General features: G+C 55.3%; 1 protein-coding gene across 7 annotated transcripts in view; it reads right to left on the reverse strand.

Annotated features, from left to right (window-relative positions):
* The window catches only part of CNTFR (ciliary neurotrophic factor receptor), a 443,800-nt gene that overhangs the window by 58,719 nt on the left and 358,592 nt on the right, over positions 1 to 26,489 (reverse strand). For all 7 annotated transcript variants that reach the window (XM_054033198.1, XM_054033199.1, XM_054033201.1 and 4 more), the window contains 2 exons: positions 4,903 to 5,020; positions 3,111 to 3,277 (listed from right to left, as the gene is read on the reverse strand). In XM_054033198.1, the coding sequence (XP_053889173.1) occupies positions 3,111 to 3,277; positions 4,903 to 5,020 (285 nt within the window). The remainder of the gene's footprint in view (positions 1 to 3,110; positions 3,278 to 4,902; positions 5,021 to 26,489) is intronic.

The following is a 26,489-nucleotide window of genomic DNA, read 5'->3' on the forward strand; positions in this document are numbered from 1 at the left end:
CATCTAACATATCTAACTATTCTTTAACCTGTTCTTTCCTATTTTGGCTTGCATTCCTTCCCCCTTGTTGTTGCTATTAATTGTGTTTAGTATCTGGTCCCCGTTAGTGACCTTTTTAGTGACGATAGATGTAAAACAGGCATTAAACACCTCAGCCTTCTTGATGTCACCAGTTATTAGCTCTCCTTCCCTACTAAGTAGAGGACCTTCACTTTCCTTCATCTTTCTCTTGCTCCTAATGTATTTAAAGAAGCTCTTCTTCTTGTCTTTTATGTTCCTTGCTAGGTGTAACTCATTTTGCACCTTAGCCTTTCTGATTTTGATTTGCTTCATTTGCTAAATATTTATTTAAAGTCAAGCAAGCTCTTTGAGACCTCAAAAGAGGCCCAATTTGGGTGGTGTAGGAAGGTTCGAGTAGACTTCCTTCTCTGCCGATGACTTCCTCCCATAATTTCTCTGCCAGCTCCCCTGCTGCCTACTTAACCACTTACTCCTCACTGAGACGTCTATCCCCTTACTCTCTGCAGGTGTAAACACATCGTTTCTGGAGATGTTCAGGGTAGAAGGGATCAGTATGATCATCTAGTGTGACTTGCTGCATAACACAGGACATAGAAATTCACTGAGTGATTCCTGCATTGAGTCCAACAACCTGTAGTGGAACTAGAGGTCGCCTTAGTTTAAGGAGTGTGTCTTTTAGAAAGACCGCGAGTTTTGATTTAACGACGCCAAGTGATGGACAATACACCACAGCCCTGGGCTAGTTGTTCCAACTGCTATTATTAGGATTTGTTATTTGTATTACTGTAGTGTCTGGGAGCCCTTGTCATGGACCAGGACATTGTGTTAGGTGCTGTACAAACACAGGACCCCCGGGGTTCATAGTTACCTCACTGTTAAGATTTGGTGCTTTATTTCCGGTTTGAATTTTTCTGAATTTAGGACCATACAGGAGCCAAATCCATCTTGGGGTGAGTGAAAGCAACTCAGCTGAAATCCATGGAGTTGTACCTGCTTACACCAACCATGGATTTTGCCCATCTTTCTCTCTCCCTGAACTGACTTATGCGTTGCCTGAACACTGGCTGAATTGCAGGGACAACATTTCCTTGCTCCTATGATTCAATAATTGATGGTGCAGTCATGTAACCAACACATTGTTTTATTTGTTTCTGGGCTTTGCTCTTATCTCCCAACTCAAATGGAAGAAAACTTGAATCTTGATGGAAACTGAAGGCCAGTTGGTTAATTCTTGCGTTTACGTTTTTGGTCTGGTTTTGGCCAGAACCAGAAACACGAGAATATCTGTGATCGTTTCACCTTAATTGCTCCATCCAGCAACTTATGACAAAGTCTGAGATGCTCCTCGACTCAGCCAAAGCTTGTCTAGGCCTAAACAGACAGAATCAAAGCCAAATGGAAAGTCTGATACCACTGATGATGTCATTCATCTGTGGGTTGTAGGGGGCTTTGGGTTCCCTTGAGATGTGGGACGCTAGAGATATGCCAGGTTCTATTCTGTTTGGGTTTTTATCACGGCCCCCAACACTGCGGCAGCCGTGTGGTTATCACCGTTATTACACATAGAATAGCAACAAGCGTTCCAGTGAGCGGCTACGCGAGGTGCCACCATGTGGGTCTACTGGCTCCTGAAGCCCGGCTGCCTGTTCAATGAGGATCGGTTGTACGTTACAGTTGGGCAGGGGGCTGGCTGAGATTGCCGCCGAATGAGCACCTATGAATTGCGGACACAGAACTTAGCACAACAGGGTGCTGGTCTGGGATTAGAGCTCCTACGGGCTAGGCTGATATACATAAATAATAACGCTACCATAGCTAATCCTCCTTCTCCTGTTCGCTTCTGTCACCCAGTTCTTGCCTTGGATGAAGATTGTGCATTTACTGGGCAGGAATGGGCTTCTAGTGTATGTCTGGAACGCACCCAGTACGAGGGGGCCCTGGCTAGACCGAGGCCTCCAGGTGCTAAGGCAGTGCACATGCTCAATAACAACAGCCTGTCCCACTTGTCTGCTGTGTTTCCGGTGGCTCTTCCCTCTCCTAAGAGATGTCTGCATCTCTCAACGTAGCTGATACCAAACCACACGGAACCTGAGACAAGGGAACTATTGATCCATTGCTCTAGGGACCACAGCTCGGCCTATAGGCTGTTCCTGAATTACTCATTGTGACCGTCTATTGCTCGTGGCATGTGATTGGGCAGCCGAGTCACCCAGGGCATTATTATTTCTGCTCCCTGACTGGCTGAGTGAAAACAGGGACGGAGTAAGTCTGGTGCAAGCAGCGAATCCCTCTTTTCATGCACCCGTTCCCTGCGGGAACTTCTTTCTCCCTGCTCAGAATGGGAGGCGGACAGTGGAGCCGCTCCAAAGGAGGCCTGCTTCCCGCCCCAAGCCGCGTCTGAGTAGAAAGGAGCTGAGCGTGTATTTGGGGGACTGCTCTGACAGCTCAGTTATCTCCTCTGATCCCGGCAGCCCGCGATGGGAAACAGGCAACGCGCCAGGCCGTAAGCTGGGAATCAGACGGCTCGGAGGCTGCCTGTTCAAATCTTGCTTCGCTCTGTGGCGACCACATGGCATTGTCATCGGACAGCTGTTTGATGGTCTAACTAGCGGTCACAGCTAGGGCTACCGACCCACCAGGATTGTCCTGGAGTTTCCCAAAATTAAAAGATTAATCTTTAATTAAAGATTGTGTCAGGGGATGAAACCCCCAGGAATACGTCCAACCAAAACTGGCAGAACCTAGTCACAGCCCATGTCCTAAGCAAAACACTCAGTGAAGCAACACGTAGTTGGCATGGACTCTCTTTCCAACAGCAGAGGAGCCAATGGGCTATATGGACCACGGAGACCATATTCCCTTCTTCTGACTCGAGGGAGTCCCTGCACAACATGAGTAGGACACATCCATGCTTTGCCCTGGATAATCTCGTTCTGTGGATAACAAAGGCTCTGTTCCAAGGCTGTCAACCTGGCACCTCTCCCCTGCACTACCACCCAGGAACTAAGAAAGGCAGCCGCGCGCCACACTCAGAACCAGTCAAACTGCCCGCCCGGCTCCGAGAGCCCAGCGCCAGCCGGGGAAGTTACCTATGGCGAACTCGTCAAAGGTGATTGTGGTGGCGTTTCTGCCCAGGGCATTCGTGACTGTCAAGGTCACCTTGTACTTCACCGTGGAGAACAGCTGGAGATATCTGATGTGACACCTGTTTTTGGGGAAAGCGTCTTTCTCACAGACCAACTCTCTTGGGCCATGCCTGTCAAAACCAGAAAAGAAGAGAAATCAGGCGTTACCCCGAGGATCAGCGCTCAGCGGGACAGGCTCACTGGGGTCCAGGCCTGGTGCCATGCTGGTATCCCTGTGCTCCAGCCTGGCCTTAATTATCATGTCTCTTCTCAGCTCAGACCTGCCCTCAGCCTTAGGGAGACTCCTCGCTCCTCCATCTTCCCCTGGGCCCTCCTCTTTGGCTCAGGCCTCAGCTGCACCATCACAGGGGTTTCTGTCTGTGTGGTGAAAGCCGGGGACGGTTGGGTCTGGTGGCCCAGTTTGGGTCTATCTTTAGGCAGACCCCGCCACTCTCCACCTTCTCACAAACCCAGCCATGAAGCCTGTTGTTTTCTGGCTTCACTTTCAGAGTGAAACTCTTCTCCGGCTCCCGGGCTGACCTGCTCCCCCTTTCTCAGTGTGCCGTGGGACTCTGACCTGGCGTTTGAGCTGGGCCTTGCCCCAGCCTCCCGTGCTGTGGATGGGGGCGATTGCACCCATTTAGAAACGGCTCTGCGGGCGTAGCCAAGGGGGCGTCTCTCAGCTTCTGCCTCAGTTCTGCCATCACTAGGGTTACCATATTTTGTGCCTCCAAAAGGAGGACACTCCACGGGGCCCTGGCCCCGCCCCCAGCCCCGCCCCCTCCCCAACTCCGCCCCCTCCCCAAAGTCTCCGCCCCCTCCCCTGCTTCCCGCGAACATTTAATTCGCGGGAAGCCTGGGCAGGTAAGGGGGGGTGTGGGGGGAGGAGGTGCGGCCCAGGCCCAGCGCACCCCCCCGGCGGCCCGACCCCGCGGCCCAGCGCACCCCCCCGGCGGCCCGGCTCCCGGCCCGACCCCCCGGCTCCCGGCCCCGCGGCCCAGCGCACCCCCCCCGGCGGCCCCGCGGCCCCGGCCCGGCTCCCGGCCCCGCAGCCCAGTGCACCCCCTCGGTGGCCCGGCTCCCGGCCCCGCGGCCCAGAGCACCCCCCCGGCGGCCCGGCTCCCGGCCCCCCGGCCCAGCGCACCCCCTCGGCGGCCCGACCCCACGGCCCCGGCCCGGTTCCCGGCCCGGCACTGCGCCCCTGGACCCCGGCCCGGCCCCGCGCGCCCGGCCCCGCGACCCCGGCCCAGCCCTCCCTCCCGATTTTCCCGGACATGCCCGGCTTTTGGGGATTTCCCCCCGGACGGGGATTTGAGCCCCCAAAAGCTGGACATGTCCGGGAAAATCCGGACGTATGGTAACCCTAGCCATCACCCCCAGTCCAACACTGCAACCCCACCTCCCGGGGCTACAAGGTGCCACGCCAGCTCCAGCGCCCAAGAGGTTATCTCCTTCCAAAGGGGACGCCCCGAGCTCATGCGCTCTCCGCGACTTGAAACCGTCGGGAAGGGGGATTTTGTGCTGACTGACAGCCCTGGAGCCAGAAACCCATTGATTCATCCACAGAACAAGGACAGTGGGCAGCTGCAGTGCAAACTCCCCTATGCTCCCCACTCCAGCAGCTCCCGTCCACACACAGTCAAGGAGCGACTCCAGATTTATTCCAGATTTGGCCCTCAGTCTGGAGACAAAATTGCCCCATGCAAAGAGGCAACACTCCCCTCCTCTCCCCTCCCCCCGGGACCCAGGCACTTACATGACGGTGATATTGAAGGCGTTGGGGATGTACGTGGGACTGGGTAGGTGCCAACTGCAGTAGAATCCCTTGGGGTAGTTGTTGGATCGGCACATCAGCACTGGCTCCTTGGGCGAGGCTGCCGGGAAGCAGAGACCCAGATTACTAATGGGGACGTCCCCGTCGCTCCAGTCTGTGCGACGGAGGAAGCGCGGAGAGGCGGGGACACGCTGAATGCAGAAGGATTTCACTGCCATTATTATGCAATGGAAACTGACCCAGGAGGACCTCATGGGCAGAGGCAACAAAGCCAACCCCACCATCCGGCTTCCAACTCTAAAGCCCTCCATGTGGCTCCCCGTATTGCTCGGGAGGGCCGGATTCTACGGTGCATCAGAACCTGGCCAGCAGGTCACCCACAGGACCCGGTTCCCTAATTGGTGTGTCTGCCAGCTGGCTGCCAGCCCTTTAGGAGGGCATAACCCCCCGAGCAGACACACTCGAGGTGTGCGTTAGCCCTGCAACTTACTGCAACTCACACACACACTTTGGGAGCTGGGCCTAGGACCCTGGGGCTTCTGCTGCCAGAACAACAACTTCCGACACCTGAGCAAAAGGAGCTGGCAGCAATACTAGGTCTCTTATCCTCTGTAGAGCACACACACAGGTAGAACAGATTTAAACATTGTATTAAAGTGAATGTTTAAAATGAAATATACACAAGTTAAGGGGGAAGGTACTGTACATCTGGGGTCAGGCTTGAGTTCTGAGGGATTACAGGTATCGGTTGCAAGGAGGAAAAGATACATACATATCACATAACCAGCATAGACCCAGATTGCGGTGCGGGAGTTTTTAAAGCGTCAGTGGATAAGTGGGCTTGGGTACGCCACCCATGGACTGTATAAGGAGTTAGTTCATTCCAGCTTGTCTCAGTTGGAGGTTATTCTCATGTCATGGACATAAGGACCAAGCACTACCCATTGGTCAGTGACACAAAAGAGTCACAGAGGTCAAGGCCAACAGGGGCCCATGTGATCCTCTGGCTTGACCTCCTGCAGAACACAGGCCAGAGGGCGTCGCTCTTTGACACCTGCCGTGGCGGGATTTCCTCTCCCCCTGCTCTGTGACGTCAGTGTTGAGAACAGCTCACCAGGCTGAGCGACAGTATTATACAAAGACAGCATATGTGCAGAGAGGGAGGTGGCTGCGGGGAAAGGACTGGAGCACAAATTTCATTGACCTGTTCTGGGGTTGAACTGTTTTCAGGGCAAGAGTAAGAAACTCCACAGACCCGCAGGCACCTGTATTTAATGGAGAGTGCACAGGGCTGGTGCTTCCATTTAGGTGACCGCCTAGGTCACCTCGGGCACCAGGATTTGGGGGGCGGCAATTCTGCGGCGGGGTGTCCTTTCGCGCTCCGGATCTTCGGCGGCAATTCTATAGCGGGGGGTCCTTCTGCGCTCTGGGACCCGCCGCCGAAGTACCCCGCAGACCGGGAGTGCAGAAGGACCCCCCGCCGCAGAATTGCCGCCGAAGACCGGGAGCGCGGAAGGACCCCCGCCTAGGGCGGCAAAAACACTGGCGCCGCTCCTGAGAGTGCAGAGCCAGGGAACATCGCACCCAATGACTCAGTATCTGCCAGTAATAGGCTGGTGTGAGTGTATTATATCCATGCATGACCGCCTGCTAATGGTAAGTGCTCCGGGACAGGGACCTCATCTTCCCATCCCCACACCTCACACACCTGCGGGCGGTGCAAAATACAGCACCAGGTGTGCCGTTATGAGCTCTCGTGCACAGTGTCTGCAGTTGTCTGTGCCCAAGGAAGCCGTCACTTGTATTTGAGACAGTGTCATGCCTACGGGATAGCCCAAGGACTGCCCTCTCTGGACAGCGTGCCCTGGCCTGAGCCAGAGGACCTGGTGGGAGCCTGGTGTTTTGTCTGCCTCACAACCCTGGGAGATTTGCAAACCAGAGAGAGCCCGAAGGCGACAATGAAAGTACCAGAAGCATCAGAGAGCGTGTCCTGTCTAAAGAGAGGGAGGAACTGGGGACACGCAGATTAGGAGAGAGAGGAAAAGCTGATGGTCTGTAGCGAACAAGAGGAGCAGGCATTGTGCAGGCTGGTTAAATGGGCCAAGACGGGGGAAATGCAAGGTACCCGTCAGGACCAGTCTGCGTCAACACTTTGGCCAGTGGAATTGTTTCACCAAGGATGGCAGAAAACCAGGGACATGTGAGAGAGGAACGCGCGTATGTGTTGGGCCCGGAGAACCCCTTCACCTGCTCTAAACCCTGGGGCTCGGCTGTGCCTTCTTCAGAGGACCAGAGACGTTTCAGATGGGAAAGGTCTGACCATAGTTCACCCATCCCTAGCACAATGGGGGCCGGGCCCAGGACTACGATAATACAAAAAATAAAAGCAGTGTAGCGTTGGCCCCAGAATATTAGCAAGAAGGTTGGGCAGGTAATATCTTGTATTGCAGAAGCTGGTCCAACGAAAGGTATTACTTCACCCACCTTGGCTCTCAAAGAATAAAGTCAGACTACATGAGCAGAATGGTCCTTTCTGGCCCTAAAAATCGATATCTAAGCACCTGCCTATGCAGGTCTAGACAGCTCAGGTGTTGGCGTGGTATGCCAGCATGGATGTACACTTCACTCTGTAACTTGCTCCCACGGCAATAGAAAAAGACATAGATAGATTTTCTCGTGCTCTGTCTAGTTGACCTTTAAAAGATCCAAGCCCTGGGGCTCCCACCTCTTCCCTGGGGAACAACTCCACAATCTACTACAGCTCACTGTCAGGAAGGTCTCTGATATACATCAGCCCTGGTTTGTCATCTCCTCAGTCCTGCTCATATCCCTGAGCATGACAACAAGAATTCCTCACCCTTTTTGAGAAAAGACTGCCTTCCATAAGCAAAGACGGAGCAGCCAACATGGCCTCCACTCGACCCACCATCCATCGCTCCCAAATAGCCGCTGACCGGGGTTAGAGCCCCACTGCATGGGTCAGCATTGGGCTCCCAGAAAGACATCAGCCCAATGCTCCACTCCGCTCAGGCCACCCCTTGGAAACAGAGTCCAGTTCAAGGTCTCTGGCCTGATGTTTGGAGCCCACCGTGGGACTGGCCACAGCAACGGGAGAGACACCTCGCCCATGACAATCGTGATCTCCCTTGGCAGAACCATTCCACTGGGACAATGGAACTGCCAAGCCATAGGGGGACTTGTGAGCACGGGAGTCGGGACCCAGGCCGCTGCATTGGAACTCATTCCCACTACGGACCCCATGCAAACCCTCTGCAATGTCCTCGCACACTCACGCCAGCGTAAATACACAAACACAGTCACAAGCTCCCGGCGAGAGAGGGAGGAGGGGAAAAGGCTCTTGTTATTTCTATTTCACATGATTCGGGAGGTGTTCAGTCACTGTGGGGACGGGGACGGATGGACAGACAGGAATCCTGGTGGGAGCTCTAGTCTGCAGAGTGCCTGTGTAGAGGGTGGGTGGGTGTTGATTTGATCTCACCCATGGGGAAATCTGGCCAGACCCATCTCCCTTTGGGGTCACCTCCCATCCTGGGCTGCTCCTGTTTCCCACGGGTGCGCGCCGTGTCCCGCGAGGCAGCATCTGCAGCATAGGCACCGACTTCCCCTCTGCCCGGTGCGTGCTCGACACCCCCCGCCCTGGCCTCGCCTTTTCCTGCACCACCCTCACCCTGCCTCCATTCTACTCCTTCCCCCAAGTCTCCGCCCCTTCTCCACCTCATCCTCTGAGCGCGTCGTGTCCCAGCTCCTCCCCCTCACTCCGGGAAAGTCCTAAGTGCCGCCAAACAGCTGTTAGGTGGCGGGGGGGGGAGGGGACGTGCTGGGAGGGAGAGGGAGAAGCGGGGACACGGCGTGCTTGGGAGGGGGGGAGGAGGCGGGGCGGGGGGAGCACCCACGGAGTTGGTGCCTATGGTCTGCAGGGTGTGAACAGGTTTTTAAGGTCAGGCTTGACAAAGCCCTGGCTGGGATGATTTAGTTGGAGATTGGTCCTGCTTTGAGCAAGGGGCTGGACTAGATACCTCCTGAGGTCCCGTCCAACCCTGATATTCTGTGACTCTATGAACAGGGCCCTGAATTCACATGGAGGCCGACACCCCTTCGCTGTGTCTGGACGGGAGAACATTGCAGCTCAGCCTGGTGGGATGCCAAGACAGGTGATGAACGTGGCGAGAGCAGCTCATGACCCCTCCCGCCCCCCCATCCCTGGAGGCCTCGCCACACCATATGCACAGAGCCAGCAGCATCGCAGAGCTTCATGATAGCATCAGTATTGCATATGACATCACCAGCCTGGCAGGCCCGGGTTTATGATCACACACATTTAAGCCTCTATATAGATAACCCCAGAGAGCTGTTGGCTCCTGGTCCATCACCCAGCCGAGCGAAGTCTGGGTCTCCTGGGTGTCCGTCAGCTGCAGACCGTTTTGCTGACACTGAGCAGGGAGCGGCACAGGAGGCAGCTCCAGATACATTAAACCAAGCCGCCAACGGCTCTTTCTTCCCAGAGGGTGAAACGAGGAGCGAAACCCCGTCCCGCTGCGAGCAAACGGCTCATTGTGCCGAGTCCGGTTTGCAGAAAATGCTCCAGGGAAGACACCAGCGTGAAGTGACGACTGGGAGGGCATTCCAGATGCTCCAGGCTGAGACGCTGCATTGCAAACCAGAGCTGCCGTGGATGCCACCGACATTGTCCCAGGGAGAAGAAGAAGAATTTGCCCTCCTATGTAGCCGCTTCCAGCCAAAGAGAGAGGGGGGAAACTGAGGCAAAAGGCGCTGCAGAGGCTTGCTTGAGGACACTAACTGAACCTAGGCCATCCTTCCCCCTGGTCCTCGAGGCGTTGTGTCTGTTGGGAGAAAGCAGCCCCTCAGCATGGCACAGACCTTGGCCAAAGCACTGAGGAGGGTGGGGAGGGAGAAGAAACCTGCTCTGGTATAAGGTGCGTCTCACCTGATGGCTATTTCAGCCTTCAGACAACAGATGAAGGCCAGAGTCCAGGCAAGGAGCCTCACAGTTAAATAATTCAAGCAGATTCTTTGCAGAAAACCAGTTCAGATCATCGCAAGGCCAGAGACGATGCCGAATTCCCCACCTCTCCTGCCAGTCCCTTAACCCCTTCGCTGCCTGTGGAGCTACCGCTTACAACCCACGCAGCCGCACCCAGTTGGCACTGTGGTCGTACGCCGTCTTTCTCCGAATCCCACAGGAGCTGGAAACAACCACCAGGCTAAAAACATGCAGCCCCGAAGTACCCACCTGATGAAGTGCTTAAGGAAGAAGCGGTGAGGGGGGCGAAGGACCAGCCTGTTGTATCTCAGAGCTACCACATGGTGGGAGTAGCTCATCAGGGCATTCCCCGGAGAAAAATCAAATACACGGAGCTCGAAAAGGGTGGGGAAGCTCCAGAGACTGGGGTACCAGGGAGCTGGCGGCGCCCGCTGCAGGGGGTGTGTGCAGTGATGGAGCAGAACCCAGAGACTGGCAGAATCGGGGAGCTGGGCTGGGGGGGGACACAATGGTGGGCGCAGAGCACATATGTTTGGGGTATCAGGGAGGGGAGTGCCCTGGCTCCCGCCCCCTGCAGCGAGGGTGTTTAGGATCCATTATTCATACGAAGGAGCTGATTCCGGCCGTCTCCTCTGCCTCCACCCCGACACTGGCTCCCGTCTCTTGCCCTTCTCATTACAAGCATCCTCTGCAGCCCTGCGGCTTTGACTCGATCTGCGCCCCACCTCCCTTCCCAGGCCTGGAGAGGCCGTCAAAGGCTAGAGCCGCTTCTCCGAAAGGTCAAGCTAATGCACTGCTCAGCAGCCAGGCTTCCCGGTGCCCTTTCCACCCAGCCGCCCCCTCACACTAGCTTCTGACTCACCAGCATTCGCGTGCAGCCTGTGCTTCTTCCCTGAAGCATTTGTTCCAGGGGGTGGGGGGCAGGGGACAGCAAAGGGCCCGGCTAAATTCTCTGTATCAGGAGACAGCACCAGAAATGTGCTGGGCACTTGGGAGCCTGTCTGGAGCTGGATACAGCGTGAACTCCCCCGTGCCTTCCTTGCAGAGACAGCACAGAATTGCCAAGAATTAATCTTCAGCTCACCTCGGCCTCACGGAGAGGCCCACACGCTACCTGCACCACCCCGGAAGGCTGCCTCGCCTGCAACTATCATTAATTAATCTTTAACGAGACTTTAATTAGCCCATCTGAAGATTATTTATCTTCTTTGTCCTGGCCGCACGCCTTGTAAATTGGATCCAGTTATCAGCGATCTTCGCTAATTCCTCCATGCCCTGAAGACGGTTGGAGATTTGCAGGCTGGGCTTAGAACTTTAGTTCTGCTTTTCAGCGAGAAGGGAGGGCGTCTGAACGGCCTCGCTGCTGCATTATCGCTCGACAGCCTCAGAAGGACTCGCAAATATCGTTAGTCTGTTTGTCTTCATAGCAACCTCCTTGAAAATCCTCTCTGTCTGCCTGCTCGGGTACAGAGGTGCATGAGCACTGGGAGCAAAGAAGGAAGTAAGGATAGATAGATAGATAGATAGATAGATAGATACCAACAGTACTCAGTGCCATCTGCTCCAAAGGAAGGTGGTAGACCCCTGTGTGGCACTAGGGGGCGACCTGCCAGAAGGGCATTTCCTCCTAAACTTCCATTATTTAGAGGTCAGCTCATGCTCTGAGCCGGGAAGGGTTATGTTCCGTGTTCAAAATGTTTGTTAATTTTTAACAAAATCATTACTATAACGCTGCGGCGATCTTTGTTTTACACGTGCCCAATCCACCTCTGAATCCTGCTCAGCTCTTGGCCTCTGTTGGATACTGTGGCAATGAGTTCCACAGGCTAACGGCGTGCTGTGTGACAAAGCACTTCCTCTCGTCCGTTTTAAATCTGCTGGCATAGATTATCACCTGTCATGGGCTTGGGAGTTCTGTTACCAGGGAAATCAAAATAGACCCACATGTGAGGTTGGGGAAATGACAGCCCACGTGACTTTCTCTGCATACCCCCTGCTGACAGCACAGAGTGTGCGTGGCTGAATTAACGCAAATACCGTAACACAGCGGATAAGACTTTCTTGTCTGTTTTTAAGCAAGGGGAGGAGCAACAAACTTTTGGCGTGTCCTCTGGGCTTGGCAGCAGGTGGTATTTTTGGCAAGCTCAGCAAGCAAAAGAGAATCAAGTCAAAGCCAGAGAAACGAGGCCGGTCACCCATCTGTGCAACCAAAGGGACATTTCCATATGAAACGCTGCGGCTGCACACTGAGCCGGTGTACTGCCTTTTCTGATAGCTGGGAAGGGAGCAAAGTGTTGAATATTACATAGAGCTGCCTCTCTTTGAACTCCTGCCTGTCCCAGAAAGCTCAGTGTTTAAGATGGCAGAGTGACCCAGTGGATAGAGCAGTGAACTAGGACTCGGGAGATCTGGGTTCTATTCCTGGCTCTGCCACTGAGCTACTGGGTGACCTTGGGCAAATTGCTTCAGCGCCTCGTGCCTCAGTTTCCCCACCCGTAGAATGGTCATGCTAATAACCATCGTGACCTCCTTTGTAAAGCACTTTGAGAACTTTGGATGAAGAAGCAGAGCATACAGGTCACAATCCATCCATGGTGGATCCCCTCGCACAAGATTACCTCAGCCTGGGGAACTTGCTGCCACCGGAAACTGAGGACAAGTGTTTAGGAGGATTCCAAACATGACACTTGCATGAATTAAAATAAGTATTGGCAGTAATGCCAGCTAGGATAAAATGACATGGGCAATTGACCCACCTGTGTCAGGGTAGGCCGTGATCAGAGGTATGTCCCTCCTGTGATGGAATCAAGGACAGTTAGGTGCAGTGTGTGTGTTTGGGGTGAGGAGGGGTCATGCCTCCTTCTGAAGTATCCAACATTAAAAGAGACAAGGATACTGGACTAGATGGAGCACTGGTCCACGGCAATGCGCCAGCAGGAGGGAAACTGGGTCAAGTGGAGCACTGGTCCATGGTGGAGCACCAGAACGAAGGATACCAGGCCAGGTGGGGCGCCGGTGTAACCCACACACCTCCTGGGCGTGGTGCTCTGTCCCATCTAGTGGCACCGAGACCACTTAGAGATTAATGAGTCTGCTAACAGCCAGTTGGCTTTTACTTCATGCAGTACAAGGCTCATGCACTAAGCTCTAGAGGCCTCAGGTTTGATCCCGCCCCCTGATGACCAGGGTCTGTTGGTGTTACACCGGTCTGTGGTGGAGCGCCAGGAGGATGGATACCAGGCCAGGTGGAGCGCCGGTCCGTGATGGAGAGCCAGGAGGAGGGATACCGGGCCAGGTGGAGCGCCAGTCTGTGGTGGAGAGCCAGGAGGAGGGATACCGGGCCAGGTGGAGCGCTGGTCTGTGGCAGTGCGCCAGGAGGAGGGATACCAGGACAGGGAGCGTGCCAGTCCATAGTGGTATGCCAGGAGGAGGGATATTGGGCCAGGCGGCACTCTGGTCTGTGGCAGTACATCTGTTGATATGTTCAGACTCCCCCGCCCACCAGGTGGAGAAGTTTCCATTTGCAGCACTGAATGGTGCTGAGCGAACTTGCTACCTATCCTGTAGTCTCCACCCCCCCTTCCAGAGGGCGAGGTGGGGCTGCCAAGGGCCCCCAGGGCTGTGCAGTGCCCCTGCGCTACAGCGAAATTTTGGCCCACCCCCTTGCCTCTAGCTGGCAGAGCTCATCAGCCCATCCCATGCTCTTAAGGAGAGAAAATAAAGCAGCACACCCAGATCGATACAGGGCTCCTTAATGCTATCGCTGGAGCCAGGCCAGGCTGCCAGGCCGCTGGAGAGAGAGAGGCGGGGACGGAAGGGAAACGAAGCCATCAAGGGAATGTTAAAGATGCTGTCTGCACTGAGCGTTCGGCGTTCTGTGGGTCACCCCCCGCTGCAGAGCCTCCCAGGGGCCGGGTTCAGAACAGCGTGTCCCTCGGGTTGCTTTGGGGAACTGCTCGCAGGACGAGATGGTGGGGCACAGCAAAGGGCGGAGTTTGAAGAAATGTTTCCTGTTTCCTACCCAGCAGGAACAGAAATGACGGGACCATAGAGAACGGGAGCGGCACGTGCCCCGTTCCCAGACGCCTCTGCGTACCCCGCGGCCACACGCAAACGTCCCCTCAAAGCTGGAATCCAATCGCCGGTGTCATGTCCTTTCCCCTCAGTGTTTCGTAGCTGATGAGATTCCGATCACTAAATCCATTCCCTGGCTGCCCTCCAGTTCCTCCAACCTTTTTTTGTCCTGTCTGACTTATTTCCAGTCATAAGGCCCAGTTCTCCCCTGGGGACAGCCTGTGCAACCCTGCAGCCAATGGGGTGCCATGGGCTAGAAACCAGGGCAGCCCCCAGCCCATTAGGTAACCTGCTCGGCCGGTGAACCTGCATGCTGCCTCCTCTGGCACCTCCAGAAGCAGGCGTATAGGGGGAGTTGACCTCTTCCGCCCTCTTTAATCTGCAGTAATATTAACTTCTCTGCCTTCGCTTCCTGTCCAAGAGATGGAGAAATGAATCCGGCGGAGGATCTTTAGCTTCTGCCTCAGTGCAGACAGTTCCTGCTCTGTCGGTCTGTTTACCAACCTCTCTCAGACACAAAGCCACCCACATGCCGTGTGAAACCCCTGCGGGTTTAATCTCCTGGTCAATGTCTGTGTTTAACTGAGTCTCCGCTACTCGTATCACACCTCAGCCTTCACACACCTGCTTCTAATCCACCTGTCCTGTCGCATGAGCTCCTGGCATTTGTATGGAAAATACAGAGCCAAATTTATCCCTGCTATAACTCCAGGGGAGTCGTCTCAGTTACACCAGGGATGAGTTCAGGCCAGTGAGCATTTCCGTCCTGCCTTTCCCCAGGAGATTCGCTAATCAAAGGCTTGCTGTGCTCACCCCTTCTCGGTGATTCTCTGTCTAGATGGCAGCATCTCTCCCATGCTGCAAGGGACAGACAGTCCAAGCCAGCGAGAAAGCCAATACCGCAATGTCCTGCCATATGCACCATTATCTGATGTTGAAAAACTCTACAACATTAAAATCTTACTTGTCTTTAAAATATCCACCATACTCCAAATTCCCTATTATTTGTATGAGAGTAATACCTAGAGGCCTCACTGTGCTAGGTGCTGTCATAAGTGGCAGGCCCTGCCCCCCATACAGCTTAGATTATAAATAGATCAGGGACACAAAGGAAGCAGTATTGTCCCAGTTTTACATAGAAGTGACTTGACCAAGGTCACAGAACACTTCAGTGGCAGAGCTGAGGCCAGCCCTCAGGTCGCCTCACTCCTAAAGCACTTCACTCTCCATTGGACCATGCTGCCAGCTTACAGATGATGGAGTATTGTCGAGTCAATATGTTGTCAGCATGAGTTTGGATGGGGCAAGTCTCTCACTGGGGATGGAAGCACCAGTCATTTGTGCCAATCATCCTAAATGAACCCGTCCCATACGGTGCTGTCAGGTGCAGCATTCCACTCGTCACACGGGTCACCTGTAAAATAATTCTACGGCGCTTGGGCTGTTCTCTCCACTGCCCTGCGTTTCGCGTAGTCCCTCGCGCCTGTGCAACGGAAGTGTGAAATGCTCCCGTTCTGCTTTGGTGGCGCTGGTGTGCAAGGACCAATTCCATGCAATGCAATGCAATGAAGAATAAAGTCCTGGATAGATACATTGATCGACTAACCAATTTTTGTCTCACTCCATCTGTAAAGCCACAAAGTCTTCATACTTCGAGTCCCACTGTGAAGGGAAAAAACGTAACCAATCCATTTGGGAAACCACTAAAAATGATCTACAGTAGCTTTTCCTGGCCCTGAGGGTCGTGAGATAACAGGCATTAAAACCATGGCATATTTATATATAGAAAAGCTATTTTAGGTATTTTTCGAGGTTTCTGAAATGGATCCTCGCCAGCTGAGAACGTAATGTACTAAAGACGCCTGGCTCTACAGGTGGAGGGATACGAAAAATAGTATCAATAAAAGGCTCAAAGGCTCCCTAAAACATTTCTGTAAGAGGTTTATTTCTTTTATCACATGTGGCACATACAGAGCATCGGACGACGAGGGATTTTATTGACATGAGCTTGAGATGACCTGCATAACTCATCATCCCTAACTCAAGCCAATAAAACCTTTATAAGACAAGGTACCATCACGTATTTCCTCCAGAAACATAAACATTTCACACTCTGTGTGTGTGTGTGTCTGTGTGTGCCGTGATATTAGATAGATCCTCGCCTCCTCCAGGCCTCACTGTGGATAATTTACACAGGTCTGCAGTCACAAAGCCAGGTGAGCCTGCTTCCCGAGGCTTTCCTACAGGAGAGCCATCTCTAGGTGGTGTAGGACTGGTGTAACTGGTGCTACACCAGTCCCTCCTGCCCCCTTAAGTAGGAATGAGGTTGCTACAGAGGGGCATAATTTAAGAGTGTTGAATTGAGCTCAGCTGGGCCTGGGGATCTAGGAATGTGTGTGTGTGTTTGCACACTGCACACACCTATATATCTCCATATACACAGGATGTCACCAAGGCTATCTGTACAGGCTATCCGTATCCACATACATATGTATATGTCCTAGATCTATGCTTCTGACTAGATGCACCATTGGTGCCCTTCCTCCCCTTGACAGCAGCACTTGTCGCTGCAGAAAACATATGTTATTTATTCTAATGCAGATTTCCTGAAAATTGCCGGTTTCTAGAGGGCCACTGGGAAATTAAAAACTATGAATAAATCATATTTCTACAGCTGATAACGGGAGCATCTGTACAGACAGGAACGGGTTCTCACAAGAGTCCGCCTGCAAGTCTCTGCTCTGGAGCAGCTGCAGGAGTAAATGAAATAATAATTAATAATCATGTTCGTGTTCGTCGCACCTTCCACTGAAACGTCTGAAAAAGCTTCCTGAAGCGAGCCCGTCTGAATGTGCAGATGTGGGAACCAGAGACACCAGAGGTCGAGATTTTGCTGTAGGCGACGCTGGTGAAAATTGCTATGGTTGCACGTTGCCGTGTGACTTTCAGTTCTTCGGTGCGTGTGGAGGGTGGCAGCATTGTTGAAGTGAAGATGAATGTGCTACAGAGTTAATTTGACACCGTGACAGTGAAGGGCTCATGGCTGGTAATTAGCATTGCATCGTGTATGAATGTTGACGTTACTTATAAGCCCCTTGCTTTTTAGGGTATGTGTTGGGAGGAAATGCACTTTTGCAACTTAAGGTAATGTGTTTTGCAGTGGAATTTTCTAGGTTTTTAAAACCAATGCAATGTATGTCAATTGTGAGGGAAACTAAGGCTCCAGGGATGGAGAGGAAGGATGGCCCAATGATTACAGCACTAGCCTGGAACTCTCAGGAGATATGGCTTCAATTCCCTGCTCCATTACAAACTTCCTGGGTGAATCCGGACAAGTCAGTCACTCTGGCTACATGGAGGATAACAGCCCTGCCCTGCCTGGCTGGGAGGATAAATATGTTCTAACAAAAGAGTGTGAGGTGCTTAGATACTCTTGGGGCTTCTATAAATACCACAGAGAGGCTCTGGAGAGAGAGGAGCAGGTATGATAATTTCATTGGCTGAGTTCCCGAGACCCACAATCAATAATCCTTAAGAAACTAGTCAGGGACCTTCTGGTCCCTATCCACAGTCCCTCATCAATGCTCCAACAGTTTCTTCTTGTGAGCTATTACCTATCATGCTATTGATACACAATGTATTTGTTGTTGGACACCACAGTTTAAATAGCAGGACACTCCAACACCTAAATCTCTGTTTCCTTTCAAATCTGTGGATCGTTCCATCTATGGAATTATGGATGTACACCTCTACCCCGATATAACGCGACCCGATAGAACACGAATTCGGATATAACGCGGTAAAGCAGCGCTCCGGGGGGGTGGGGCTGCGCACTCCGGCGGATCAAAGCCAGTTCGATATAACGCGGTTTCACCTATAACACGGTAAGATTTTTTGGCTCCCGAGGACAGCGTTATATCGGGGTAGAGGTGTATGCCTCTGTTGTGCCCAGATACCCAAGGAGGGGAGCATGGGCTAGGAGTGTCACCTTCGATTCTACTGTGTTCTAGAAGGGAGTCAATGTCCACATCTCAAAAATCAGGAATTTTCCGGAAGGAGCCGAATAAAAGGGTTGACTCGGCAAAAGATACATTTCTTAAAGGGCCGTTTGCAAAACGCTCACAAACCAAGCAACGGAGTGGCTCTTGCCCTTTCAGAAAATTCCCCCTGAGCTCCAGGAGTAAATGCCGTACGTCTGGGGAGAAGACGGCGTATTACTCAGGCAGAACCCGAGGCTGAAATCCCAGCTTTAAGCACAAAGCTCAGTGCAAGCTCCCAGCCTAAATGCTGCTTCTCGGTAAGTAAATTTGATGATGGATTTGCTCTCGTTTATTTCACCACGCGCTGATTGAGCCTACAGTGTTCAACACAGCCGGTCGCAGAGTCAGCGTGAGTATCACTTCAAACCACTGGCCCGGCTTCGGCGCGCCGTTAGTGGCTCCTGAGAGTTCAGGTCATTAGCAGGAAAGTCTGCTCAACGAGAGAGAGAAGCAAGTCAACACTGCGAGCCGGCTCGGAGGATGGCTTGTGATTGACAAATGGAATCACTCTTCTCCGTGGAAATGGTCATGCCATCAAGGCGAATGTCGCCGGCCTTGCGGGCAAGGCAGGCACTTGCTTTGGCCAGGCGGGGCAGCAAAAGCACAGGAGGGCAGCTTGACAGTCACCGGTGCGGCATGGCATTGGCGCACTGTGATGTGAAAGGAAAAGCACGTGGCTGGAGGTGACGGCATCCCACCAGCCCTGGAGCCCTTTGGAGACTGGTGTAGCATCTTGAAAGCCCACGGAGATCCGGCTGGAAGGACATCCCCATCACGACCGGAGGCAACCCGAGGCCCGGCCCAGCCCCTCATCTCTCCTGGTAAATCAGCTCAATGAATGATCAGCCTACTACAATCAGCATGCCATTTACTCTGCAATCAGACCCCGGTGCCAGGACCAGGGCGTGGGCACTCTGATTTAGTAGTTAGAACCGGGGGCCAGAGTCGGAGTAGGCAGGCCATTCGTTCGCTTTTGGGGTGCTTTTGTCCCCCGTCTGGGACTGACACAAAACCGGACACGGTTTGTCCGGTATCAGACGGGGGGGAATGCCGCTCCGCCCCCTCTGGCGTGACCTCACATGCACGGGTGAAAGGCAGCGGCCTTTTCAAAATGGCGCCCGCCCTGCAGTGTGACCTTGTACGCAGCCAGGCCCATGCCATTCCCGGAAGTGCTGGAACATCTGGTATTCTGGCCACCCTCCGCTGGAGTCAGGAACCAGGAGTTGAGCCAAGGGGCCGAGTTAGAGCCAAGAGTCAATCACCAAAGCCAGGGGTCAGAGCTGTAGTCAGAAACTGGGCAAGGGAGCAGGGCTGGGGTGGCCTGTAGCAGGACTGGAACAGGCCAGGAGCCAGGCTGGAGCAGGGCTGGGGTGGCCTGGAGCAGGACTGGAACAGGCCAGGAGCCAGGCTGGAGCAGGGCTGGGGTGGCCTGGAGCAGGACTGGAACAGGCCAGGAGCCAGGCTGGAGCAGGGCTGGGGTGGCCTGGAGCAGGACTGGAACAGGCCAGGAGCCAGGCTGGAGCAGGGCTGGGGTGGCCTGGAGCAGGACTGGAACAGGCCAGGAGCCAGGCTGGAGCAGGGCTGGGGTGGCCTGGAGCAGGACTGGAACAGGCCAGGAGCCAGGCTGGAGCAGGGCTGGGGTACAGGAGCCATCGCAATGGCTGGGGTAAGCATTAAGCAGCCAGTGACCTGATGCTGAGCTTCAGTGCAGACCTGTTGGCCCCTTTCAGCCAGTCGGGCAGACCGGCCAATCAGGCAGTTCTGCTGCAGCCTAATTGGGCTCATTAACCTGCCCGAAGGCTGACCCGGCTAGCCCCAGGCTCAGCAGGGAGAATTCACCCCCGTGGCACCTGATGCATAGGGCCCCAGACGCAGGCAGCCTACAAATGACATCCAGCCCTGTGCAGAGGGTCAGCTCATAGGGCGTAAGTGGAACTTAGATGGCACCTAGAGTCTGCACAGGGTGGATTTTGTTCTGTTCATGGCATTTGCACAGAGACATTAGACAAAAACATAAATCCTCTTCATGTATAACCCATCTTTATTTCTTAGACTCCAGAGCCCTAACACGCGAGAACCCAAAACAGAGAGAGACGAAGCAGGCTGCTCCCTAAATGAAAATGGTCCCCATCCTGCAAACCACACGGACCAGCAGGAAGAGAAGGGCCTGCAGCAAGTGGATGCTGCATGCACTCACAGCCTCATAACACGCACGCCCTGCCCTGAGGAGCTTGCCGAGCCAAACACCGGGCAATGGGTTGAGGAGAGGGATGGCCAGGGTGGCGAAAAGAGGGATTGGTAGCAGTGGTGGGTTTTGAGAAGGGCAGAGAGAGGCGGGGAGATGGTGGAAGAACGGGGCCCACTATGACTCAGGAGCAGGCGTGGTGCTGTGTATTGTGCTGTGGTGCCCGACACCATCACCTCATTTCATTGCAACGATGCCCCATGCCTTGCAGTGCGTGGCCAGGGCGTTGGGTGGGCTGCGGAAACCCCCTAGCATCAGGACCGACCTGGGCATTCCCTGCCAGGGAGCAGGTACTGCGGGCGCTTAACTGCTGTCCCTACCAAAGGGGAGAATAACCAACCTTCGAGCTCCCTCCCTCCGTGCAGAGCCTGGAATACCCAGCAGCTCGTCTGGCGCTGCTTGACAGTCCCATGACGCAGCCTCTCCCCGAACAGGGGAACACGCTACACAGGCGCGTCTCTGCTGCTGATCCTGGCTGTGGGGGAGGATGTTCTATTCCACAGCTCAGAGCCCAGCAAATACGTTTCAAGAGCTGACAAAGGAGGGCAGATCTGAAGCTTGGGAAGCTGTCCGGATGCCCTCTCTGAGGGGAGCCGGCTAGTGCTGCTCTAACACTCCCCACAGCCAAACTCTCTCTGACCCGAGTTCAAAGGAGATGAGGACAGAGCGACGGGCAGGGAAGAGAAGAGGGAACCGGGCGGAGGAGAAGGGGTTCCACCTGCCCTATGTCTGACAGGCTTCCAGCCACCCTGCTAAACCCCTGGGGAGTTCATGACACTGAGCCTGGGCATGAACACCAAGCCGGCGTGATGCCACCAGCTCATTCCACGGCAGACATTTCTACAGCTCCCCTGGCACAACGTGCTTGGACTGGGCTCACGGTACCTTCGCCTACCTTCCCTCTGACCCACCACTGATACGCAGCCACCTCTAGCGAGGAACGTGCAAACTATTTCAGCACAAACACTGGCCTACTGATTAGAAGTCAGTGCTACTCCTGCTGACTTCTAATCAGCCTCCAGTTTAGGACAGGAAGTGCAGAATAGCACACTAGGGTTACCATACGTCCGGATTTTCCCGGACATGTCCGGCTTTTGGGGGCTCAAATCCCCGTCCGGGGGGAAATCCCCAAAAGCCGGGCATGTCCGGGAAAATCGGGAGGGCTGGGTGGTGCTCGGCTGGGGCCGGCGGTGCGGGGCCGGTGCGGGGCCAGGGGCATGGTGCCGGGTCGGGAACTAGGGGCGCAGTGCAGGGCCGGGCGCGGGGCCGGACGGGGAGCCGGGGGCGCGGTGCCGGGCCGGGGTCCGGGCTGGGAGCCGGTCAGCCGGGCCGGCGGGGAGCCGGTCCGGCGGGGAGCAGGTCAGCCGGGCCCGCGGGGAGCCGGGCCGGCGGGGAGCCGGGCCCGCGGGGAGCCGGTCAGCCGGGCCCGCGGGGAGCCGGGCCGGCGGGGAGCAGGTCAGCCGGGCCCGCGGGGAGCCGGGCCGGCGGGGAGCCGGGGAGCCAGGCCCGCGGGGAGCTGGTCAGCCGGGCCCGCGGGGAGCCCGGGGGTGCGCCGGGCCGCCGGGGGCCGGCAGTGCTGGGCGGGCTGGGGGTGGTCGGCCGGGGCCGGCACCCCAGGGCCCGAGCCGACCCAGGCTGGAGCCGCCGGGGGGCCAGCCTGGGCCGCGCCTCCTCCCCCCCACACCTCCCTTACCTGCTTCAGGCTTCCCGCGAATCAAATGTTCGCGGGAAGCAGGGGAGGGGGCGGAGACTTTTGGGAGGGGGCGGGGTTGGGGCGGGGGTATGGGCGGGGCTGGGGGCGGGGCCGGGGGCCGTGGAGTGTCCTCCATTTGGAGGCACAGAATATGGTAACTCTAGCACATGCAGCCGGAACTAGTAGCGGGCAGAATATCATTTCCTGAGCTGGAGTCTGGCCCAGACATTCCAGCGCTTGCAAAACCAAAGGGCCTTTCCTGTGACCTTCAGTGACTCTCCAGCCGAGAGGACGCTGGGCTGGCCTCTCACTCCAACGCCAAATACTGCACCGAAAAATCCCATGAGGGAGTCACGCCTGACAAGAAGGTGGCAGCATCCACTCCTGTGAAGCGTCTGATGAATTTGACCAGACCTATCTTGTCACGAATCAACAAGCAGCTGGCTCTGAGATGGGATTAAATATCCAACACAGAAATGAATCAGTGGCCAGGATAACGGGTAAATAAGACATTCAAATAAACCAAGTCCAGCTGCTTCCAGCAGGCAGGGAAGCCAACCGGCTACACTAGCTGCTGAGCTAGGAGGTGAATCTCAGCCGCCTGGAGAGGCCCCAGCCGAGAGCAGTGCCAGGGACTGTACAGAACGTGGGGGAAAGGAAGAACCACCGTCTCCATTTCACAGAGGGGCAACTGAGAGCTCAGGGTTACCCAGGAGGGCCTCGGTGGAGCTGCGATTTCAGCTCCCAAGTCCCAGTCCCCTAGGGTTACCATACGTCCGGTTTTTCCTGGACATGTCCGGCTTTTCGGCACTCAAACCCCCGTCCGGGGGAAATTGCCAAAAAGCCAAACATGTCCGGGAAAAATACCGGCCGGGCACTTCCCCTCCCGCGGCTGCTCTGCTCCTCCCCGGACTCAGACTTCGGCTCTGTTTAAGAGCCAAGCTGCCCGAGCCAGCGCTACCGGCTTCGGGCAGCCCCCCTTGCCTCCGGACCCTGCACCGCCGGAGCAGAGCAGCTGGAGCCGGGGAGGAGAAGTGTCAAGCTGGCGGCTGGAGTCCGGAGGCATGGGGGCTGCCCAAAGCCGCTAGCGCTGGCTCGGGTAGCTTGGCTGTTAAACAGAGCCGAAGTCTGAGTCCAGGGAGGAGCAGAGCAGCTGGGGCTGGGGAGGAGAAGTGCCCGGCCGGGGGCGCAGGGTCCGGAGGCATAGGGGCTGCCTGAAGCCCGAGTGCTACCGGCTTCATGGTTTGCCGGGCAGCCTCCAGACCCTGCGCCGCCAGCTGGGCGCTTCCCCTCCTGGGCTCCAGCTGCGCTTGGGCAGCCCTTTTCGCGTGGCTGGGAGGGAGGAGGGGGAGTTAGGGCGGGGACTTTGGGGAAGGGGCGGGGAAAGGGCGGAGTTGGGGCGGGGCCGGGGGGTGGGAAAGGGGCGGGGCCAGGGCCTGTAGAGTGTCCTCTTTTTTTATTTTTTAAATATGGTAACCCTACAGTCCCCGAGCCCATCACCCTTCCCCTCTCTCGCTGCTGTGATCTCAATTTATCTGTCAATGACTGAGGATGCCAGGTTACTGGTTCACATGCAGCCCAGGGCAGCACCGGCCAAACGTTCTCGCCAGCTGCCAGCGGGTCTGTGGGAAAGGAGTCTGCCAGGCCCCAGCCCATCAGCTCCTGGAGGTTGTCCTCCAATCTCCCCCTACGGGGAGTCATAGAATCATAGATTATCAGGGTTGGAAGGGACCTCAGGAGGTATCTAGTCCAATCCCCTGCTCAAAGCAGGACCAATTCCCAACTAAATCATCCCAGCCAGGGCTTTGTCAAGCCGGCCTTAAAAATCTCTAAGGAAGGAGATTCCACCACCTCCCTAGGGAACCCCTTCCAGTGCTTCACCACCCTCCTAGTCCCTGCAGTACAGGTTGGGGCATGCTGGCAGGGTGCTCGAGCCATTAGGGAGCATCACCCCCGGGCCAGGCAGGGGTGTTCTGCCGGCATGAAAATTCACTTTAATCAAAACCAGCAAAACCACCCCTCCCCCATCTGACGCTCACAAACCAACCTGATCCAGGGCGAACCAGCTCCCCGGGGCCCGATCCTGATCTCACGCATGGCTCTCACCCAGCGATTTATTGCACGGCTGCCGAGACCAGCCTGCCCATGCGCTCTGCGCTCACGATATCCGCCCAGAGCCCAGCAGCTGCCGTATCAAGTGCGAACGAATGTCTAATCCGGGGGCCTGCTGTCACCCAGCACTCCCACAAGTGCCCGTCTCCCCTCCCGCCGTCTCCTCCAACCCCTCTGGAGCAGCAGCATTCAGACCATCTCAGATCGGTGCTAATACACCCATGAAAACAGAGAATGAAAAGATCTGTAAGGGATAAGCCTGCCCCGACGAGAGCTCACGTACCCTCTTGTAAACCATTGCTCTGGAGCGTCAGGGAAGGAGTATTACCCACCCACGTTCCTCGTTCTCTTCCCGTGCTCCCAGCTCAAACACGCTCAGCTTGTGAGCAAAGAGAGGATTTCCCCCGCTTTGCTGCCCGGGCTGCAGACTCAGCCTGGTGCCCGAGAGTTGAGTTGTGTTCTTTCCTTCTCCCCCATCGTCCCCAGTCATACGGTGCTGCTCTCGGTGTCACCTGTGCAACTCCTTTGCATTCAGTGGGTTTGCACAGGTGGAGCTGAGTGGAACTTAAGAAGCAGTTCTGCTGCTGATGCACCAGAGGGAATGGAGACTGGCGGCTCCCTCTCCCGCCGCTGGGCTGGTTCTGCAAAGCTCCCCGGAGAAGGGCAGCAGCAGAACCCAGTTTTTGTCCCTAAAGGCAGCAACTCTGGCTGGTGCGCTCACAGAGCTCGCAGAGCTGCTGAGCAAGAAGGGGCCACCGCTACCCGGAAACCTTTCACAGGAGATCCAGGCTAGTTTTCCACCGCTCTGTGCGTCAGTTTCCCCATCTGTAAAATGGAGCTGACAATACTTTCAGGCGTCACTGGGGGTTGCAAACGGCTCTAAGATTCAGGAGTTGAGCACCATGGAAATGTTGCTAAATAAAAGAAACTTTCAGCCTTCCTCATCTCCCGATGTCCGAAAGGTCTCCCATTAGCTCACACCATGGCTTTCCAGCGACCAGGGTTCTCCTCCATCACCACTTACCCTGGCCTTTGCTTCCCGCCCTCTCCCCTGGCTCTGCCTTCTCTGTGTCAGTAGTACCGATTTGCAGTGACGCTGCCTTGATGGGTTTGCTGCCTATGTCGATGGAGAACACACACTCCGACAGGGGCATTGCTGTTTGTTCCCAGCCAAGGTGTGGGAACGGCTGCGACGGACGCGTCTCAGCATCCGCGCGGGAGAAGCTGTCAAGAGCTGTGCAGAGAAAACCATTGGTCCTGCACTGCCCAGGAACTAAGCTACATACCCGTGAGCTCCATCTAGTGGCGGAGTATCTGTTAACCAGCTCCGTACACCTCTACCAACATCTCTCTTTTACAGAGCACTCCTGTCAGAGAAGCAAGTTTTCAGGAGGGGTTCGAAAGAAGGGAGGTTCTGATTTACTCTCTGAGCGCTCTGCTTGGAACCCAGAGGGGAGAAGGCATGAAGAGAAGGGATCTTTATTTAGATCTTAATTAAGATGGGATTTCAGAGGGCTCCTGATGACGCCTCCCTATCGCTGCAGTATTCGAACCCCGCTCAGGGCCCAGCTGCCTCCCGAGAACCACAATCTCCATACAAATACAAAGCAGATTTTCCCTATGAGAAACCTTCCTTTTCCTCAGCTCCTGGCACCAGCAAGCCAGAGCCCAGGGAAATGTATGCCCTGCAACTGCCTCTGAGCCCCCTCCCCTACCTTGCCCTAGCTTCCAATCAATTCTCCTTGCCGCTCCAGATGGATATGACAGGGGAAAATCCCAGGGATAATCAGACACCACAGGGGCCGTCAGCAAGAGCCATGTATCCTCCGCAAAGCTGTCCCACCAGAACTCCTGGAAATGGGATATTTATCCAGGAGGATTCCCTAGAGAGGCCATCGAAGCAGTTTGTCATGTAATGAGCCACCAGGCCCCGAGGATATTAGCCTCTATCCCTCCCAGTGGAGAGGGGCACGTACTGAACGCAGTAAACAGCAGCCCTCCAAGCTCCCCTTCGCCCGAGTCCCTCCCCTCCCCTCCGGCAGATGGATTTCCACTCGGCTTTCCCTGCTGGCCAGGGGAGAGAGAGGGGTGTATGTGTGAGGTCTTGCCTCAATCCCCAGAGGACAGAGAGGAAGTATTAGGGGCTCTCTGATCCCGTTGATGAGGGGAGGGGAAGTTACTTACGCCTCTCTTCTCTCCTCCACGTGGGAGGACTGACGAGGGAGCTGGGGGAGGGCCGCAGCGCCGGTTAGGGACAGGAAGGGTCTCGTCCATCGGTGAAGTGCAGCCCTAGTGCCGAGGAGCAGCACGAAGTCTAGGCTGCTTGGAGGCCAGAGGTGACACACGGGTCTTGGGCTGGCCCTTCGGCCCAGGGGTGAATTT

The sequence above is a fragment of the Malaclemys terrapin genome, chromosome 6 (genome assembly GCF_027887155.1).
Source record: "Malaclemys terrapin pileata isolate rMalTer1 chromosome 6, rMalTer1.hap1, whole genome shotgun sequence".
Classification (NCBI taxonomy): domain Eukaryota; kingdom Metazoa; phylum Chordata; order Testudines; family Emydidae; genus Malaclemys; species Malaclemys terrapin.